Source organism: Vanacampus margaritifer, chromosome 1, assembly GCF_051991255.1.
Source record: "Vanacampus margaritifer isolate UIUO_Vmar chromosome 1, RoL_Vmar_1.0, whole genome shotgun sequence".
NCBI lineage: Eukaryota > Metazoa > Chordata > Actinopteri > Syngnathiformes > Syngnathidae > Vanacampus > Vanacampus margaritifer.
In genome coordinates this window covers 38,799,349-38,822,010 of record NC_135432.1, presented here as the reverse complement: position 1 = coordinate 38,822,010, position 22,662 = coordinate 38,799,349, and the positions used below count along the sequence as shown (strand labels likewise).

Sequence of the window (22,662 nt, the reverse complement as noted above, 5' to 3'; positions counted from 1 at the left end):
AAGATTACTCAATAGAGGTGTTGGATGATTTGGCTGGCGCCCAATAGTGAGAAGAGAATTTAGACCAGGGATGGGCAACTGGCAGAAAAAAAATCCCAGAAAAACAAACAATCTAAATATTTTATGAATTGACCACCTTAAATAAATACCCTCTCTCATGATTAGCTTCACTTGTGTATATAAGTCAATGAGCTTACCAAACAAATTTTGTGGTCCTACGGAAGCTCTCAACTCTCTGGCGGGGAAGGAACCCGAGCTGGTGTGCGAGCCCGAGAAGTTCCTGGACTTGCCTGCACACACAGCTTGGGTTCTCGTACCAATCCTCTCGAGAGGGGTTGGACTCTCTTCCACTCTGGAGTTATCGACGGTGAGAGGCGCAGAGCAGGTGTGGGCACACTTATTGCCAATCGACGCTGTGGCCGTAAGGTGGTCGGTACCTGTCGTGGCGGAAATCCCTGTGGGACTCCGAAGGCAGCTGACAGGTACTGGCTGGCCAAGCGCAATGCAGCTTCGGCGGTCGCTGAGACAAAAACTCAGGCATGGGAGGAGTTCGGCGAGGCCATGGAAAACGACTTCCGGACAGCTTCGAGGAAATTCTGGTCCACCATCCGGCGTATCAGGAGAGGAAAGCAGTGCACCATTAACATTGTGTAGAGTGGAGATGGGGTGCTGCTGACCTTGACTCGAGACATCGTGAGTCGGTGGGGAGAATACTTCAAAGAGCTTCTCAATTCCACCGACACGCCTTCCTTTGAGGAAGCAGAATCTGGGGACTCTGAGGTGGTCTCTCCTATCCACGGTGACAAGGCTCCGGGTGGATGAGATCCGCCCTGAGTTCTTAAAGGCTCTGGATGTTGTTGAGCTGTCATGGTTGACACACCTCTACAACATCGTGTGGATATTGGGGACAGTACCTCTCGATTGGCAGGGCAGGATGGTGGACCCCCATTTTAAGAAGGGGGATCCGGAGGGTGTGTTCCAACTATAGAGGGATCACACTTCTCAGCATCCCTAGTAAGGTCTATTCAGGGGTGCTGGAGAGGAGGGTCAGTTGTGAAGTCGAATCTCAGATTCAGGAGGAGCAGTGTGGCTTTTGTCCCGGCCATGAAACAGTGGACCAGCTCTACACCCTCGGCAGGGTCCTTGAGGGTGCATGGGAGTTCGCCCAACCAGTCTTTATGTGCTCTGTAGATTTGGAGGAGGCGTTCGACCATGCCCCTCTGGGAGTCCTGTGGGGGGTGCTTCGGGAGTATGAATACCGAGCCTCTTGATACGGGCTGTTTGGTCCCTGTCACGACCGGTGTCAAGAGTTTTGTCCACATTGCCGGCAGTAAGTTGGATTCGTTCCCAGTGAGGGTTGGACTCCGCCAAGGTTGCTGTTTGTCACCGATTCTCTTTATAACTTTTATGGACAGAATTTCTTTGTGCAACCAAAGCGGTGAGGGGGTCCGGTTTGGTGGCCTTGCCTGGTGCTTCGGGAATATAGAGGTTTAGTGGCCTCGCCTGGTGCTTAGGGAGTATAGAGTACCAAGTTCCTAGATATGGGCTGTTCGGTCCCTGTACGGCCGGTATCAGAGTTTGGTCCGCATTGCCAGCAGTAAGTCGGGTTTGTTTCCAATGAGGGTTGGACTGCGCCAGGGCTGCCCTTTATCAACAATTTTGTTCATAAGTTTTATGGACAAAATTTCTAGGCGCAGCAGTGGCGTTGAGGGGTTCCGGTTTGGTGGCCTCAGCATATTTATGTATTTGATTGCCTCGGGTTGAGGGCGATACCGTGACAAAGTTTTTTTTTATTAGAGAAAGCATTGATTTTGCGGGACATGGCCTCAATTTTCAGGAGGCATGATTTGGGCTGTATGTGCGCATCAGTGCTGGGCGATATGACGATAAAAAAAAATCTTATTGTGTCATCTTTTTCCTATCGTGTCTATCGGCATTTGTCACTTACAGCAAACAAAATAAGTGAAAGAACGCTTGTTTGATAGACAAAAGCATTCATTTACATGCTGTTTCACACAGCTGTCCCTAGGTGGCAGGCTGAACAACACATAACAGTGACTCATGATATATAGTGGTCATACATTATAAGCTTACGGTGCCAACTATCATCCACTCATCCATCCATTCTTTGAACCGCATATAGTCAATGAAAATGAATAGAAAACAAGGTGGGTAAATGCAAATAACGAATCCTACTACTTTAATAACTGTTAAAAGGAACAAAAAAAAGACACCTCAAAGAATGCTGGGTACTCCGCTCCTTTTGGCCAACACAAGGCTTGAAATAATCTGTTTCGCATAGCAGTTTGCGTGTCTAAATTACATGTGCATTTTCAGCCTCATTAAAACAATGATTTTTCAAAAGTTTTTCCAAAAATTGACCGGCAGGGGCAACCCCAAAAGCTTCGCTGGGATGCCTCCATGGCGGCATATAAAAGTTGTAAGTACCGACATTCTCACAAAGTGATTACGAGGAGTGATTAACAAGCGAGAAAGATGGAGAAGCCGTGCTAACTCCTATGCTAACTGACTAATGTTATCGCATCAATAAGTGCTTGGGTGATCGATTACACTTTTCACAAAAGTCTCGTTTAAGTGAAGCGTGCCCAACTTTGAACAGCAAAATAGCAGGCAATTTAATGAGTATCTGGAGAGAGAAATTAATGCTCCACACTTAGCAAATTCATACAACACACTTCGGTAAACAGGAAGTGATGTGATTGTTGTTACAGCGTCATGTATGTCAGCCGGGAGGAGGATTAAACGTTTATTAATTTTGATAAGCGAGTCAGAAAATGGATGGATATACTAAAGTGAATACATTTAATATCACTAAAGGTTAAGGTTTGTAGCCCCTGAGTTTTGATTTTGACTTTTGAAATCTACACAATAAATGTTCTCAAAATTACATTACATAGTAGAGCTCATCATTTTTTATTAAATTTAATAAATTTCTGTCTGAACATTTTTTTTAGCCCTCTTATTTAGATGAATACATTTTGTGAAAAATTTCACTGTGCCTCTTCTGTTTGCATTTGATCATTTTATATAGCAGCACTACTAATGGATGCATTTCTCATTTGATACACATCTGTCACTTAAACATAAAATGAGAAAACGTAAACAGTCCACTAGTGCGCGCTACAGTAAGTCACTCTAGTATGTATCTGTTAGTTAATTGAGCAGTAGTCAGGTGGTTCGCAAGGAAGCGTCAATGTCACCTTGTCGTTCCATTTGTTCAGTACTTGTTTGAAGACATCATACAGGTGGTCGATCTCCTGGACGGCACTGCTTGGGTCAGCGTGCAGCCCAACCAGAACAAAATTCTTGATAGCTGACAACAAAAGCGGTTTTCATAAAACAACAAAAACACGATGAAAATGATTCACGGGTTGCTTGCTTACCAGTTGTGTTGCTGTGGACGTAAACAGCAAATGGCGCTCGGACAAAATGATTCTGGCCTTGATACTGATGCTGACCCTTTACATGCACTGTCTCTGTCCTGACGACAAAACATCAGGATCAAACTAAAGAGTTAAAATGCAAAAGCAGTCATCAAAATTTTTTGTGAAGTGAGTACCATGATATTTTCTCTCTCTGGTTAAAGCTATTTATTTTAGCTATCTTAATTAATATACATCCTTGGCATTCTTCTGTCTCGTAAGACAATATAGTTTGTGACGGCTTAGTCTGTGTTTTTTTTTTTTGCATTTCCTGCTATGGCTATATAGTCCAATGCGTGAGTGGCAAATTCTATTGCATTTGGTGCAGATGAAGTCAATTCCCTGTGTACTTGTGGATACCAGTTCCGGCCTGGTTTGTCTACCAAGCTCTTTGTTCTTCCCATTTGGTCTCTCTCATCTCCATAGCTTGCATGATGCCTGCCTTTACTATGGATTGCCAAGCAGCACGATCTGAGGCCACTGCATCCAGATGTGATGGTCACGCTTGCACACGTCTTTATTGCGTAGGGCAGGCCGTCCCACAGGTCGATGACCCGTGGCCAGTTCATCATATAGGATTTACTTTGGCATTCGACCATCGTCCATGGGACATACATGCCCCAACCAGCGCAAACACCTCTGCTTCAACAATGCAAACTTGGTATCCTTGCCTAGGCTAGTATGTTTTTATCGTTGATATGGTTTCTCCAGGTAATTCCGAGGAGCCTTCTAAGGGAGCGTAGATGAAAGGCGCTCAGCCTGCGTTCCTGAAAGGGTCCATGTTTCACTACCATAAATGAGGGTGCTCAATACACAGGCTTAGTACACTTCATCTTGGTGTTGATTGACAGTAAGGTGTTGTCCCATACTCTCTTTGGAAGGTGGGCCATTGCTGTTGAGGCCTTGCCAATCCGTGTATTTAACTCAGTTTCCAGCGATAGGGTTTTGGAGATATTAGAGCCAAGATACGTAAATCTGTCAGCTACCGCAAGTGTGTGATCACAAATAGCGATGCAGGGGGCAGAGCTGATATCTTGGCCCATGACAGGTCTTTTTCAAGTTGATCGTGAGACCAAACTCAGTGCAGGCATTAGCGAAGCAGTTGAGCCGTTGTAGAGCTTCTTCGCTGTGAGCAACGAGCGCATTATCGTCAGCAAAGAGCATCTCTCGAATGAGGACTTTTCGCACCTTCATCTTGGCTCGGAGGCGTGCAAGATTAAAAGGATTTTTATTGCTCCTGCTGTGGAGAAAGACACCGTCTTCGGGCTATTGAAAGGCATAACGCAACAGCAGCGAGAAGAAAATGCCAAAAGGTATTGGAGAAAGGACACATCCCTGTTTCACACCAGTCTTAATTGGGAAGGCCTCAGAGCATGACCCCATTATGTTGAACAGCTCAGTGCATGTTATCGTGAAAGGATATAGGCTCCCAATCCCTTCATCATTGTGTTAATCTCAAAATTAATACAACCAAACATTTTTATGCCTTTCATGCCTGCAATATTGCAGATATTTTAAATAATATACACTAATAGCATATATAACTTAAGCAGAGGTGGCAAATCCGAGTCCAGAAAGTAAAAACCCTGCCACAGTTTGGCTTTAGCCACTTGTGATTCTACTCTGGGGAGCTTGTTTACCTGTGGGTGATAACAGCATTTTCAGCAAAAACTGAACAGAAGTTGTCAGTAACAGTGGCAACGTAAAATGGCTGTCCTCTGGCTTCAGCCACGAGAGGCCAATTTTGAGTCCACCATTTACAAATCTGTGGTAACATCACATGGGACGGAGGTAAGATCAAACGTAACATGGGGTCTGTGCTCCTCTCCGTAAGCCTCTGCTGGACATAGCTACCACTGTGGTTAGTAGCCAAAGACAAGGGTGCCAAAAAGCATCCCCACATATGTTATTGTGATTTTTACTGTCCACACTTTTTTGGAGGTGGCAGAGATGAAAATGCTGAGGTTCTCTTTGGGTGTGACCAGGTTGGATACAATCAGGAATGAGTACATCAAAGGGACAGCACATGTTAGAGGCTTTGGAGATAAACTCAGAGAGGCCAGACTAAGATGGTTTGGACATGTCCACAGGAGAGATAGTGAGTATATTGGCAAAAGGATGCTGAGTTTCCAAATGCCAGGCAGGAGGTCTAGAGGAAGACCAAAGAGGAGGTTTATGGACATAGTTAAAGAAGACATGAAGGTAGTTGGTGTGAGAACAGAGGATGCAGAGGACGGGGTTGGATGGAGGCAACTGATTTGCTGTGGCGACCCCTGAAGGGAAAAGTCGAAAGGAAAAGAAGAAGATTCTCCACACTTTTTTGCCGTGAAACAACTCCCACATAATACTTCCGATTTACACCGTTCAAACTTCAACTTGCTTCAAAAATTCATGCCTACCGGGGTATATATTGTCTGATTCCAATTTACTTACAATATTCGCACAGTTAAACGTTAAAATAAATAAATAAACTTTTCCCAATTCATTTTCAATGAGACTGACATTGAACTTTTTGAAGTACATTGAAGTACCAGTTTCCGGGCCCACTTCCATGCATACAACTTCTCATCATTGCGAGGTGTCCGATACTGATCGGTGGCGCAGTTGGTAAAGTGGATTGTCCAGAAACCAGGAGGTTGCAGGTTCGGATCCCACCTCTGACTGTACATTGCAAATATTTCCATGACCGTTATGCTAAGTGATATACAGTAGATGTTTACCAATTTATTATCATATCAGGAAATGGATTATAATTTCACTGAAATGATTAATGCATGTTACATTTCAGCATAAGATGACAGTTTTCAAGATAAATAAGCCATTAGACATGAATTTCAACAAGACAAGTTAGGTCAGTGCTTAGCACAATTGCCTGCCACCAAAGAGAACATAGGTTCAAACCCTGCTTGGAACACATTTTAGTACATTCGATGGTTCAATACAAACTATCGGACATATATCAGGAAATGGATTATAATTTTTCTGAAATGATTAAATCCCACCTAAAATATATTGCTGTTTTCAAGATTTTTTTTATTTATTCATTTGTCAATTAAAAAATTGTCATTTTTACAGAACTTATCTTTCAATTTACTTCATAAGCACATGCATTCAAATCTTAGCATTCAGCTAATAGCATTCAGCTTTTCAGCATTCCCACACAATTTCTGCAGAAATTGCACTACAGTTGTGGCCAAAAGTTTTGAGAATGACACAAAGTATTGGTTTTCACAAAGTTTGCGGCTTCAGTGTTTTTAGATCTTTTTTTTTAGATGTTACTATGGTATACTGAATTACAATAATTTCAAAGGCTTTGATTGACAATTAATTCTTAAAATTAATGCAAATTGTCAATGTTTGCAGGGTCGACCCTTTTTCTGAATACCTCTGCAATTCGCCTTGGCATGCTGTCAATTAACTTCTGGGCCACATCCTGACTGATGGCAGCCCATTCTTGCATAATCAATGCTTGGAGTTAGTCAGAATTTGTCAGTTTTTGTGTGTCCACCCACTTCTTGACGATTGACCACAAGTTCTCAATGGGATTAAGGTTTGGGGAGTTTCCTGGGCATGGACCCAAAATGTTGATGTTGTTCTCGCTAAGCTACGTAGTTATCACTCCATCATGCTGGAAAACGAATTGTTCGTCGCAAAACTGATTATGGATGGTTGGGCGAAGTTGCCCTTGGAGGATGTTTTTGTACCAGTCTTTATTCATGGCTGTGTTTTTAGGCAAAATTGTGAGTGAACCCATTCCCTTGACTGAGAAGAAACCCAACACATAAATGATCTAAGGATGCTTTGCTGTTGGCATGACACAGGATGGATGGTAGCGCTCGCATTTTCTTCTCCGGACAAGCTTTTTTTCCAGATGCCCCAAACAATCAGAAAGGTGATTCATCAGAGAAAATGACTTTACCCCAGTCCTCAGCAGTCCAATCCATGTACCTTTTGCAGAATATCAATCTGTCCCTGATGCTTTTCTTAGAAAGAAGTGGCTTCTTTGCTGCCCTTCTTGACACCAGGCCATCCACCAAAAGTTTTTGCCTCACCGTGCTTGCAGCTGCACTCATACTTGCTTGCTGCCATTCCTGAGCAAGCTCTGCACTGGTGGTGGCCCGATCCTGCAACTGAATCCACTTTAGAAAACGTTCCTGCCGTTTGCTTGACTTTCCTGGGCGCCCTGAAGCCTTCTTACAGCAATTAAACCTCTCTCTTTGAAGTTTTTGATGATTCGATAAATGGCAACTAGGGGCTTAGAACATTATTTCAATTCATCTGATCACTGTGCATAACATTCTGGAGTACATTCAAATTGCCACCATCAAAAATGAGGCAGTAGATTTTGTGAAAATTAAGATTTGTGTCACGCAAAACTTTTGGCCACGACTATGTCTGGTTAATTTTGGTTTAAAAAACAAACAAACAAACAAAAAAACTGCACATACTAAACATGAGGAGGTGCATTATGGAAAGCAGTGATAGTATCTCACCTGTAGATGAATACATACTTCTGCAGGTCATCAGGCTTCCCCAGACTGGAGCTGGACACTGAACTGTAGCGGTAACCTTCATATCTCCAAACAACACAAACAAACAAGAACTCAGCAGGAACCACATGACTGTCTCACACGTACACATCACCATTTGTTGATGCGTGTGCTTCTTCACTAAATACATCTTAAAAATGTTTTTCAATCAATATATCCTTTTTTTTTTTTTACTTTGAGAAAATTGCCTGAAGTAAAAAGTGCATTTTAGGCTTAAATGTATTTTCTGCCTTTTCGGTTTTGTCTGCATTATTTTGGAACAACTTAATGTCAATTAGGCACTAATACATTTTTCATTTCTTTTGGACTGATGTGATTTTTTGTGTGTGTAGGATTCAGTGCCACAGCCATCTAGTGGAACTAATGAACTATGATTTTGAAGCAAGTATTGACCATTTGCACCTACGTCACGTGATCACATGACTGCCCTATGACGGACGGCGGAAGGAAATGACGTGACCTGGAGCGACTTAGTGACTGTTATTTTACAAATTAAAAGTTATTATTGTGCATGGAGCCTTGGAATCTATTACTTCAACCAAAGGACGCCTGTCAGTCGAAGTTGCACGCACATTTAGTCGGGACTCATAGAGCGCGATATTTACTTTAGTTGGAGATTGCTAGTTTGAAAACAGTCCTTAACTTCTGTTGCATGCTGTTTTTACCAAGTTAATCAAATCGCCGACTTTGCCGGCGAGTCTCTGGGACGAGATGCTACGCTCACACCGGGGGACAATATACCTCGTAATGCAAAGGTAAAACTTGTTTATCATGCCAACAGATTTATTTTTACATAGTCCGTTCTATATTGAAATGCTGTGATGATGTTATGTTACTATGTTTACTAGCATGGAACAAATGACTATTGTAGTGGCAAGCTATGCAGTCATTTCATGAATATGACTGCTGCTCCAGAGTGAAAAACTCCAAGCACAAAGACAAAATCCCCCATTATTAAACAGTCAAATGCACTTAATAGTTTTGAAGAAGGTACATTTTAAAACTAAGCTGTGTGTTCGCGCAGTTGGAGTGGGCGCCAACTATCTGGCTCGATAATGTGATTTGAAACACGCAATTCGACACCTCTGTTACAATCTTTGTTAGAGTGCACGTTTACTAGTAAAATGTATGAACATTTTTCTACTAATTACAACATTTATATACTGTCTGCATTAGTAGGTATGCGATAAAAAGCAACATTTAGTTTACTCCTTTGTCTGTCTGTGCAATCGACCGAAAAACAAGATATGACTATTTTATAAGATAATCGATTAGATAAAGGACTTTATGCTGTATGAGATTCATTGGTTACAATATGGCTCTTTTGCCATCCAGTGTCCCAGAGGGGGCGTTCCCACGAGGGCTGTGATGTCACGTGCAAAAGGTCCATACTACGGTGCAGAGTGAAGATGCTTCACCAGCCTTCCACAAATCACTACAATGGCGAAACATGTCGGCCTCCTGTAAGGAGCGACACAGCCTATGTCAGTGTTTCCCACACCATGTTAATACTTGGGCCACCACCCAAGTAGATTTCAAGAAAATTTAATAAATAAAAAAATAATAATAATAAATTTTAAAAAAATAAACGTGTCATGACCAGATATACTGCATGAAACATTAGTTCGCCGTCACTCACTTGTGGATCATGAGGTTAGAGGAGACGCAAGTAGCAGGACTTGTCTTTGCATGCGTCAATTTTTATTGATAAGCCATGCATATTTCCCCTTCTGAGCACCATATGTACACTTTAGGATATTAGTGGGTTTTTAAAATGAATACGACCCTCGTGAGGATAAGCGGTTCAGATAATGAATGGATGGATGAATTTAACCCCTGGGCGTTATTATAGTTTGATTAAATTCTTGTAATTTTTGCCAAAATCTGGCATTTCCTTTGAAGTGTGATAACTTAGTCATTTATGAATATTTTTTTCACTTTCAACCGCTCAAAATGTTCACTGGCATCAGACCTATCTATACATATATAGTTTTTTTTTTTTTTTTTAATGCCCTCTATGGACAATAATAGCAGTATTATGCTAACAGCAAAATTAATTATGCTGTATATATATGTAAAATAAAGGTCTAATTTGAATACTTCATATGACATATTTAGAGGCTTGAATAAGTCCATAAGTCATAAAAATAGAATTTTTTCTGCATGCCCAGTTTTCACACAATGGCAGTTTTCCGAATAGCACAAAACTCTTGTAATTTTGCCAAAATCCGGCATTTCCTTTGAAGTGAGATAACTATAATAATAATATAATATTTTTTTTCACTTTCAACCACTAAAAATGTTCAGTGGCATCAGACCTATCTACACATATCTAGTTTTTATTTTTTTTTAATGCCCCCTATGAACAACAATAGCAGTATTATGCTAATAGCTAGACTAACTATGCTGTATATATATATATATATATATATATATATATATATATATATATATATATATAAAATAAAATAATAATTTATATATTTCATATGACATAGTTAGAGGCTCAAACAAGTCCATAAGTCTTAACAATAGAATTTTTTTATGCATGCATTTTGTATTCATTTATTAGCCTTTGGCGCCACCTAGTGGATTTTTGTGTTAACACTCTAAACACACAAATTCCTCTATTTTCATGTTTATGACTCGTCAAAGAAGCGATTGCATCAGTAATCACGGAAAATGCATTATAACACATCAGGTTTACAGCATATCAAAAACTGTGATTTATAATGGGAGTCAATGAGCCAAAGTCGGGCATTATTACAACAACTTCGTGTGAATCTCTCCCTCCTGTTTGGTAATAATTATAAATTACAGCATGGCGCCAATTTGAACTTCTACATTTTTAAACAATCCTGGTAAAATGTCAGGTCCCTAGTGTATTTTTTTCAAATGCTTTTTCTTTGATGAAAAACAGAAAAAAGCCAGAAAATGGACAAATAAAGCCCAGGGGTTAAGTTCACCACTAGATGGCTCTAATCCTACACACAGTTTCTTTACAGATATCTGTCCTTTGTACTGATATATATATATCTAACCTAGAAAATGTATAGACCATTAAATGTGCATTTTGGACTAATAACTTGTGTATGTAATGTATATTGACTGAAATGTGTATTTTAGAGTGCTCCCACCGAAGACCATGGTTATTATATTTTTGGATTTATAGATAGTTTTTATCTGATTTTGACTTTTGGGTTTCAAATTCAATGTCGGGTGGAGCTGAAGATGAGGAACATCAATGCAAAAGAAAGGTATGGAGAGAAAGGAGAGTTCAATGCCTGGAAGTGAAGTGAAAACATGGGACTGGAGAATTGAACCATTCTTTCTTTATGCAACTACTGCAACTGTTTGTTTACTCTCAAACTTAGTTTGTAGCAGACGTGTGTGACATCATGCATGCTGTGATCATGACGTCTCTGATCAACTGTTAAAAGGAGACTCTCTTTCATCTATAACCGCTTAAAACATCAAAACATATATAGGAAGAAAACAAGATTTGTTGGCTTGGTATGATTATATTATTGTTACAGTTTTGTGTTATGTGTCCTGCATCTGCGGATGTTTGAAAGCGTTATATATAAAGATGATTTGACTTGAACACTAACAAAGACATTGTGCCCATTTATTTGTTGCCAATGCAGTGTTTAACCACGTTGGGAACTTTTGACCTGAATATCTTGCCGAGGTCACCTTGCCTCACTTATTATACAAATGTACTTGAGAAAAGCGTAGGAGAGCTCCAAATGCTGCATGCAGGGATGTTAGCTTTATGGCCCAAAGCTAAGGTAGGGATGACTACTGCAAAATCCCATGAATACTGCACATATATTTCCATAAGAAATTATCTAAAATCATCCCACTTTATTATTCACAGATTCATTTAAAAACACAAAATAACATTTTATAGCAGTTTACTAGTACCTTGTTTCAAAAAGTTGCTCGCCAGTTTTTAGTGTGCATGTGCAGCGCTTTTTGTCGTCAATGTTTTTGATGCCGTAGAAGCATAGAATTATTGTAACACGTGGTGGCGCTGATCCCACTGTTTTTTGGTTTCTTTTAATAAAGTGGACCTTTGGACTTTCAGTTATTTTGTTGCTCTCCTGTTTTTGTTGTCCCACTGCGCCGTCCACGGCTGATCAGCCACCACGCGTTACAGTGTACAGTCAAGCCAGCAGCAGCAACAATTTCTCATGCTATCCATGATGGAACACGCAGCCAACTTCAAAATAAAATCTTCTCAAATACAGTAATACATTGAGATCAATGTCTTGGTACGCTTTTACTTTGAAGTTGTTTCCATCACGGCATAACGGCTGACTTGACTTTTTTCTGCCGGACTCATTGTGTTTTATATTGCCGTTGTCCCAACAAAACAGCATACCCGTTGGAGTAGCATATCTTGCTAAACACTGGCAACAGGTGCAGTATAAAACAATGTCAGCATGATTACGTTTTTTTTTTAGCATCCTTAAAAAAAATCTTTGACACTTGAAAAAATATATAATTGTTGGCCAGTGTAATAAAGGACAACAGCAAATTAACGGATTGTATTATACACACTAGTGCGTAAAGTAAGGAAAACTGCTTTTTAAGGGTGATTTTGTGGGGCCATAGCCGTATAATATGTGTGCGTGTTATTCACGTGATTTTACAGTAATTGGTTTGTTTCATTGGCACACTGATCACAATTAAGTAGGTATGAACTTATTTTTCAAAGAAAAATGCAACATAATTTATTGTAAATCATTTTGGAAACTCCCAATTTAAAGCTCACAAACACCCGGGGGTCCTTGTACCCCAGTTTGAGAACCACTGCACCTTGCAGCAGGAGACCCCTCCACCTTCCCCATCCTTTGTTACCTATTGGAAACGAAACGCTGACACATGATGACATGATTCTTTGTCATAAACACCTATCACCACCACACGTGCCCCCCACCCTGACAGGGGATGAAAGTCCACAATTGGTCCAATAGACAATCACACATGCAAGTGTTGCACTAACCAATTACAGGTCAAACCCTTTCATCAACCAATCACTGAGTAGAATCAGCATGGCTACTGTTAGTGAGCTTGTTAGTCAGGGACAGGGTTAAATGAAGCCAAATATTGATGAGGATTATGATTGTTAATAATGATAATAATGGTTACATAGGGATGCACGATAATCAATAAGGGCTGGCCAATGTGGACAAAATTTGTTTTCTCGATATTCATGACATATCTCGATAAAGATATGGTAATGAGTGGAAAGTGGAAACTAACAATATACTAAACTATATCAATCCAAAAGGATGTGGAAAGTGCATTTTTTTATGACAACGTACAGTCAACATTAACAAAGTAAGCAATAAATGAAAAATAATTCAATTCATATTTACTGCAACTGTGGTTTAACATTAAACATATTTACCACAAGCTTTGCTATTTTACCCACTGGTACATTTTCAAAGACAAACATGGTTAAGTATTGTTGTGGAATAGTTGTACTATAGAGATTTGGACGTCACGTGACTATAACCGCACATGCGCCCCTGTGGCAGTATCGAAGCCTATTACTTGCAATGGGTGTAATTACGTTTATTCGTTAACTTTCTGTTCAAGAGAATTCACATTCATTTTGATGAAAAGGACATGATATACATGCACAAGATGGACAGGTTGTATGATATGTGTCAGGAGTGCTTTTTTTCCAACTCTTTGAGTATGCTGATACGTTGGCACTTAACACAGGTGAGTTTTGCAAATGTGATCATACAAAGGTTTTACAAGTTTGTACAATCTGGATTTATTTCCCCTTTATCTGTGGTCAAAATGCCATCGAAGTTAGCAGTTTCACTTTTGCAGTGTTATTTAGGTACATTAGCAATTTAGCATCTGCTGATTTGGCCGCTGCTATTTTCATTTAAGCTGCAAAAAGTCTTCTTTATGCTGTTGGTCAGTTATTACATTTAACTGTGTAATATCTATTAAACCGTAGCAGCACAAACAAAACAAAACATTTTAAACTGCATCCGGCAGGCCACCTTGGCCTTCGGGAAGCTCAGCAACAGGGCTTTATTGAATAGGAATATTTCTAAATGAAATGTACATGTAGTGCACCCCGACTTTTGATACAACTGTATGTCATACACGGTGGAATTTTCGTCGGAGAGGAAGAAAATAATGTCAAAACATTTTAATGTCATACATTTTATAGTATGGTGCCTGCTCTCTGCATTGGCGGCTAGCAACGAGAGCCATCGGATTATCTCTCAAAGGCAGTTTAAATGACATTAATGATTCTGCACAGCTTGAAGTTCCTACCAGACGTGGGTTTGTCAGTAAATTTTGCTGGTCCATCAGTCATTTGCCAGCGGCCGGGCCAAACGTCCATCGTCATCAATCCATCATTATTTCAAGCCAAACCAAAACTGTAATCATCAGTTCGTCAATTCGTTATTGTTATTTTAACCGCGCTTCTGTTATCTCTAGGTTACAGTTCGCCAGATGCCAATCGGCATCGAGAACGTACTACTAGGTCACGCAGGGTCAGCACTAAGCAGATGCATTGCCAAATAAATGGAAAATATAAAATAAAACTTGGCACTGCCTGGCCTGACTTCTATAAAAAGACATGGGCCACTGTATATGTCCATCGCAAAGACGTGAACGATCCACACTAAATGCGCATCCCTACATATGCCCAAATAGGAGTGTGACGATATATTGATATCGCGATAAATCTCCCGATACATTAGTGATACGTCTATGCAAGTATCGCGATATTTGTAGTTAATATAAAGCCACTATTACGGCTCCATTGTTCATTACTTATTGAGCAATTACTTGGCAGGTCGCTAGGGGGAGTGCCTCATAAGAGTGGCTGGGAAATGTATGGAAGTCTTCAGATGAAGAAGACTCATGAGCTTACTTTTACTTGTGTAAGACTTTTATTATCTGTCTAGCATCTGACTCAGTTTTGCATACGTAACATTTTAAAACATATTCTCTGGTTTGACTTTTTAAAGCATACAATTTCTGAGGAATATTAACTCTTTTACTGCCAAGGACGTTAAATGACGTTTAGTAAAAACCTAGGGAGGGCCGCCAAGGACATTTTTTTTTTTTTTTGGGAAACGGGTGGAGGAAATGGCAGCGATGACTCTCTTTTGACAAGATTGGGTAGGCGTCAGTAGAAGACATGAGGCGGAGCTAGAGGGGACAAGGGCTGGGGATGGGAAGCGAAAATGGCGACCGGTTGCAAGCAGCTCACGCTTGAGCATTTTTTTCAAAGACGAAAAGCATCGACCAGTGCTAAAGAGCACATTGATGACAACGATGATCATCATCGATGATGATGATGGTGACTCCGAGGTTGGAAGCGTTGACGTGGCAGTAGAAGACGTGAGGCGGAGCTAGATGGCTGAGGAAGCGAACAATGGCGACCGGTTGCAAGCAGTTCATCGACCAATGCTAAAGAGCACAGTGATGACCACGATGATGATGATGGTGGCTCCGAGGTTGACGCCGAAGTTGGAAGCGTTGACGCCGAAGTTGGAAGCGTTGACGCGGCGGCTATGACCACGTCATAAAGCCTCACCGGCTAGCGATGCTAACACCGGAAAATGCGGAGCACAACTGAGCACTTCTGCACAGGCGGACGTTCAATCGGACGATGAAGAGTACCCCGAGTCCAATGCATATTCTTCGGAGGAGTGGGTACAGTCTGCTACTTGCTATGCCCCGGAAAAAAAGGCCGTCAAGAAAGTGTAACGTCTGCACGCGAAAGGGGCAATCGCAGTGAAACGAATCTGTTGTGCAAATCCTGCTCCGTCTCCTTGCACGCAGGGGAGTGTTACAAAAAGAAAAACTGTATTTGAAACATCCACATAATTGTAAATAGTACCACAGTTGCACACATTTGTAAATAGTTTGCGAAATTGTTTTGTCAAATTGTTACAGTTGAATGGAAATAAACGTATTTTGCAATCTAAAAACACTTTCTCATTGTTGGTGGTAGTGTTTTACAGAAGTAAAGCACAATTTAGGTGTTTGTGGCATCATTCATGGACAAAAAGAAGTGTACAATTCACTAGAGTGCATGAAATAATATCGTTTCACAAAAAGCTTGTTTTCTCCGTTTTTTGTTTCAAAACAGAGCATTTCGGTGAAACTAACCATTTTCTATTGTTGATTACTGAAAAACGGAATAAGGTAGAAACAAACTTTTTTTCTGATGAAAGATAAGAGTTCAATCTTTCATTTGGTAGTATGTGTCCAAACACAACATTTTCTGTGGACCTTGAAAGATCAGTCAAAATGCTTAAATCGGCTGGCACTGGCGGCATCCCTTTTCTGAAAACGTCTGGCAGTCAAAGAGTTAATATTGATTTATTTGGATTTAATATTTAAGAAATTTTATTTATTTACTTTTGCAATGTCACAAAAAAATTGTCACTGTTTATAAAATGAAACAAGTCACTATGTTACTGACTGACATGTTGCATAACAATAGTGTTTAAGAAGGACACAAATTTGTTCACAGAAAGTGGTCTCTGTTAAGAAGACATTTGTATTTGCTTAAAAAAAATACACTTAAGTACTCACTGTGAAAAAGACACCAGTTTTAATATTTTGTTTCAGTGATGGTACAAAAAGAAACTATTTTCTCATCAAAAAAACATCAATTTATGTCTAAAGTAGTTTTATCAAAAGATTATCGTGGATTTATTACCTGACCAATATATCAATAATCGCGATACCGTCATATCATGAGATAATCGTTATCGTGAGCCTTGTATCACACATCGTATCGTGAGGTACCCCAGAGGTTCCCACCCTTATGCCCAAATCATACTCTAAAAATATTTGAACGACAGTCACAATGTTTTTTTTGTACTTTAGTACTATTTACGTCGCCGTTGCCTAGAACGGTGACAAGGTTGGGAGGTGTAGCGGATTGGATAGCGATAGTATGTTCCCAATGGGGTATATGCCACGGAGGAGGCGGGACTTCCGACTTCCTGGTTTTCACACATCAACTTTGTTTCTGTTTCTTGTTTGCAACTTGTGGGCCGCGTCCCAATTCTTGCGCTTTTGCGCCTTTGTGCCTCTAGGTTGCGCGTTTCCGTCGGCGGGTGAAAGTATGTAATTAATCTGTCTCAGTTGTCCGAAACATTTCAGAAAGTTGAGACGCGAGAGTGCGAGTGTTGGAACGCGGCCATCAGTGGCCGGTAACAACGCTGTGATGTGTGAAATCCGGAAGTCAGTGGCATTTACCCCATTCCAAGAGGGATTTTTTTTGTCTTTGCCTCCCTTAAAAAGTAGAAGGGAAAGGGGAGAGATAAACGAGACAAAGGGTGCAGGGTGAAGAGGAGGTAACGGAATTGGGGTAAATATCTTGTCTTTGTGGTGTATTCAATTAAATATTGGCTGAACACAATTTTCAAATCATTCCATTCTGTTTTTATTTATACACACGTCCCAATTTCATTGTTATTGCGTTTGTAATTATGGGACTGCTGAGCGTAGCAAGCAGGCACATATTGTTATTCTACCTAGGAAATGGGTTTATTATGGGACTCCTTGCGGAGCAAGCAGGCACATATTGTTATTCTACCTAGGACAGTGGTTTATTGCCGTTATTATGGGACTGCTTGCGAAGCAAGCAGGCACATATTGTTATTCTACCTAAGAAATGGGTTTATTATTATGGGACTGCTTGCGGAGCAGCAGCAGCGCTCCGGCTTCGCAAGCAGCAGCGATGCTGCAAGCAGGCACATATTGTTATTCTACCTAGGACAGTGGTTTATTGCCGTTATTATGGGACTGCTTTGCGAAGCAAGCAGGCACATATTGTTATTCTACCTAGGACAGTGGTTTATTTTTGTTGTTAATATTATTATTATATATTATTCCAGCGATTTTTCCGCTAAAATGCGGCCCGTACCGTACATCGCACCGGCACAAATGAGGTATCAAACGATGCGGCTCGATCTGACTCGCTGCGCTATTATTTTTCTAAGAATTCCCAGTTACCATGGCGACGCTATTCCCAAAAAACTCCCAAATTAACTCCCCATTGGGAATGAATGGGAAAAAAATCACACTTCAAGCACCTTTTTCCAAGACACGCTGCGCGCGCATACGTTATCCGACCGATACGAATTTTAGCTCATTTTGTAGGAATTTTTCCCATCTTTAGCTCAGTGTCGAAATCTTTTTTAAGGAATGAAAGCCCCCCCCCCCTGTTCGGGTTCAAAGACAGTGGCTGAATTAGCTTTCTCACACACTCTGTTGGCTAATTAGCCATCCAGTGCCGGGAACCAAATAATGTATTACAAAAAATTTCACTTCAACTCGTCACCACTGCCACAATCTTTTGTCACTAGACGTCAAATTCTCACATTTTGTAGTCACGAGTGTCTTCTTTCAGACAAACTAACTTTTATTTGGTTAAGGTGTCATTTAGTACCTTTATTTTCACCTTAAGCAAGAGAAGTCGGACTAATTCGCCTGTCTTGTACATGTTAATTTCAGGCGCCTTCCTCTCTCCATTTCTGATAAATCATAAGTTTTCAACCTGCTCTCATTTGGTCATTTTTTATCCGATTAAGAAAATGAGAACATGCTCGTGTTCCCCAAACCCTTGCCGTTCTAACGAGCCATTTCTTGAATCTGTATCTTCAACCGTTAAGTCGTGAGAGGCTTTTGTACAAGGGGTGCTTCTCTCATGCGATCTCAATGGAATGTGGGGCGCGTGACGTCTCCAAGTCAAAAATGTATGTGCTCTTAAAGTGACAGTGACATATTTTTAGATTATGGTTAACTTCCACATTTCTTGACCGATTCCAGTCATTTAAATTTTAAAATGTTCAGCTCATTTACATTTTTTAAAATACATTTTCAGGGACAGTGAGATACTTTTAGTTGATGTTGATTATGGTTAACTTCCACATTTCTTGAGCGATTCCAGTGGTTTAAATTTTAAACTGTTCAGCTCATTACCAAAGAGTCAGCAGTCCCATTCAAAATTTCCGCGGGAATTTTTCTAGTTATTATTATATATTATTCCACGATTTTTCCGCTAAAATGCGGCCCGTACCGTACATCGCACCGGCACAAATGAGGTATCAAACGATGCGGCTTGATCTGACTCGCTGCGCTATTATTTTTCTAAGAATTCCCAGTTACCTTGGCGACGCTATTCCCAAAAAACTCCCAAATTAACTCCCCATTGGGAATGAATGGGAAAAAAAATCACACTTCAAGCACCTTTTTCCAAGACACGCTGCGCGCGCATACGTTATCCGACCGATACGAATTTTAGCTCATTTTGTAGGAATTTTTCCCATCTTTAGCTCAGTGTCGAAATCTCTTTTAAGGAATGAAAGCCCCCCCCCCCCCTGTTCGGGTTCAAAGACAGTGGCTGAATTAGCTTTCTCACACACTCTGTTGGCTAATTAGCCATCCAGTGCCGGGAACCAAATAATGTATTAGAAAAAATTTCACTTCAACTCGTCACCACTGCCACAATCTTTTGTCACTAGACGTCAAATTCTCACATTTTGTAGTCACGAGTGTCTTCTTTCAGACAAACTAACTTTTATTTGGTTAAGGTGTCATTTAGTACCTTTATTTTCCCTTTAAGCTCGGACAAGTCGGACCAACTCGCCTATCTCTGCCATGTTAATTTCAGGCGCCTTCCTCTCTCCATTTCTGATAAATCATAAGTTTTCAACCTGCTCTCATTTGGTCATTTTTTATCCGATTAAGAAAATGAGAACATGCTCGTGTTCCCCAAACCCTTGCCGTTCTAACGAGCCCTTTCTTGAATCTGTATCTTCAACCGTTAAGTCGCGAGAGGCTTTTGTTGAAGGGGTGCTTCTCTCATTCAATCTCAATGCAATGTGGGTGCGTGACGTCACTTCAACTCGTCACCATGGCAACGATCTTTTGTCACTAGACGTCAAATTCTCACATTTTGTAGTCACGAGTGTCTTCTTTCAGACAAACTAACTTTTATTTGGCTAAGGTGTCATTTAGTACCTTTATTTTCACCTTAAGCAAGAGAAGTCGGACTAATTCGCCTGTCTTGTACATGTTAATTTCAGGCGCCTTCCTCTCTCCATTTCTGATAAATCATAAGTTTTCAACCTGCTCTCATTTGGTCATTTTTTATCCGATTAAGAAAATGAGAACATGCTCGTGTTCCCCAAACCCTTGCCGTTCTAACGAGCCCTTTCTTGAATCTGTATCTTCAACCGTTAAGTCGCGAGAGGCTTTTGTTGAAGGGGTGCTTCTCTCATTCAATCTCAATGCAATGTGGGTGCGTGACGTCACTTCAACTCGTCACCATGGCAACGATCTTTTGTCACTAGACGTCAAATTCTCACATTTTGTAGTCACGAGTGTCTTCTTTCAGACAAACTAACTTTTATTTGGCTAAGGTGTCATTTAGTACCTTTATTTTCACCTTAAGCAAGAGAAGTCGGACTAATTCGCCTGTCTTGTACATGTTAATTTCAGGCGCCTTCCTCTCTCCATTTCTGATAAATCATAAGTTTTCAACCTGCTCTCATTTGGTCATTTTTTATCCGATTAAGAAAATGAGAACATGCTCGTGTTCCCCAAACCCTTGCCGTTCTAACGAGCCATTTCTTGAATCTGTATCTTCAACCGTTAAGTCGTGAGAGGCTTTTGTACAAGGTGTGCTTCTCTCATGCGATCTCAATGGAATGTGGGGCGCGTGACGTCTCCAAGTCAAAAATGTATGTGCTCTTAAAGTGACAGTGACATATTTTTAGATTATGGTTAACTTCCACATTTCTTGACCGATTCCAGTCATTTAAATTTTAAAATGTTCAGCTCATTTACATTTTTTAAAATACATTTTCAGGGACAGTGAGATACTTTTAGTTGATGTTGATTATGGTTAACTTCCACATTTCTTGAGCGATTCCAGTGGTTTAAATTTTAAACTGTTCAGCTCATTACCAAAGAGTCAGCAGTCCCATTCAAAATTTCCGCGGGAATTTTTCTAGTTATGGGACTGCTTTGCGAAGCAAGCAGGCACATATTGTTATTCTACCTAGGACAGTGGTTTATTTTTCTTGTTGTTATTATTATATATTATTCCACGATTTTTCCGCTAAAATGCGGCCCGTACCGTACATCGCACCGGCACAAATGAGGTATCAAACGATGCGGCTCGATCTGACTCGCTGCGCTATTATTTTTCTAAGAATTCCCAGTTACCTTGGCGACGCTATTCCCAAAAAACTCCCAAATTAACTCCCCATTGGGAATGAATGGGAAAAAAATCACACTTCAAGCACCTTTTTCCAAGACACGCTGCGCGCGCATACGTTATCCGACCGATACGAATTTTAGCTCATTTTGTAGGAATTTGTCCCATCTTTAGCTCAGTGTCGAAATCTTTTTTAAGGAATGAAAGCCCCCCCCCCCTGTTCGGGTTCAAAGACAGTAGCTGAATTAGCTTTCTCACACACTCTGTTGGCTAATTAGCCATCCAGTGCCGGGAACCAAATAATGTATTAGAAAAAATTTCACTTCAACTCGTCACCACTGCCACAATCTTTTGTCACTAGACGTCAAATTCTCACATTTTGTAGTCACGAGTGTCTTCTTTCAGACAAACTAACTTTTATTTGGCTAAGGTGTCATTTAGTACCTTTATTTTCCCTTTAAGCGAAGAGAAATTGGACTCTCTCGCCAATCTCTTCCATGTTAATTTGGGTGTTTTTTTCCTCTTCATTTCGGATAAATCATACATTTTCAACCTGCTCTCATTTGGTCATTTTTCATCCGATTAAAAAAATTACAACATGCTCGTGTTCCCCAAACCCTTGCCGTTCTAACAAGCCATTTCTTGAATCTGTATCTTGAAGAGTTAAGTCGTGAGAGGCTTTTGTTCCAGGGGTGCGTCTGTCATACAATCTCAATGGAATGCAACCAATCTTGATGATAGTTGGATCTAGTCTTCTCTCTTTTCCCTGATTGGTTCGTTTTCTGCTTGTCTGTGCTGTGGCCAATGAGAGACGCTTTAATGACACCAATTAGAAGTTTCTCGAGAACCTACTCCTCCCATTTCATCTCGTCTGAGGTAAGTTGCAAGGCAATTGTTTGTAGTCTGGTGAATAATGCTAAATAAGTGTGATTTTGCAAGTTTTCCCCATCCTAAACTACATCACGTTAATACTGGCGATGTATTGAAACGTATTTGATGTGTTTGAACGTTATGTTGCTGTTTTAACAAGATTGGAAAAGTTAAGTGCTAGAGATGGTAGCCTACATGCTAGCTGCACCTGCTAGCGCTAGCAAAGAGCTAGCAGATGTTACATTAAAGTTTTAATGTGCAGTAAAAAAAAACTAAGAAAAGTTTGAGTAGGCTCTAAATCTCAATTGTGTACATCTCTCGTTGCTACAATATACAGTAAGGCTTTTGTCTCGTCTGTCGTCGACGTGGGGGGGGGGGGGGGGTTGAGTGGCGTGTCGACGGTGTAGCGAAGCGGCGCCAATGAGGGATTTCGGAGAACATGCTCGTGTTCCCCAAACCCTTGCCGTTCTAACGAGCCCTTTCTTGAATCTGTATCTTCAACCGTTAAGTCGTGAGAGGCTTTTGTACAAGGGGTGCTTCTCTCATGCGATCTCAATGCAAT

General features: G+C 40.6%; 1 protein-coding gene across 4 annotated transcripts in view; it reads right to left on the bottom strand.

Annotated features, from left to right (window-relative positions):
• LOC144040361 (deoxyribonuclease-1-like) overlaps positions 1–22,662 on the bottom strand; it is a 42,593-nt gene that overhangs the window by 5,108 nt on the left and 14,823 nt on the right. For all 4 annotated transcript variants that reach the window (XM_077554506.1, XM_077554496.1, XM_077554521.1 and 1 more), the window contains 3 exons: positions 7,937–8,020; positions 3,405–3,502; positions 3,222–3,334 (listed from right to left, as the gene is read on the bottom strand). In XM_077554506.1, the coding sequence (XP_077410632.1) occupies positions 3,222–3,334; positions 3,405–3,502; positions 7,937–8,020 (295 nt within the window). The remainder of the gene's footprint in view (positions 1–3,221; positions 3,335–3,404; positions 3,503–7,936; positions 8,021–22,662) is intronic.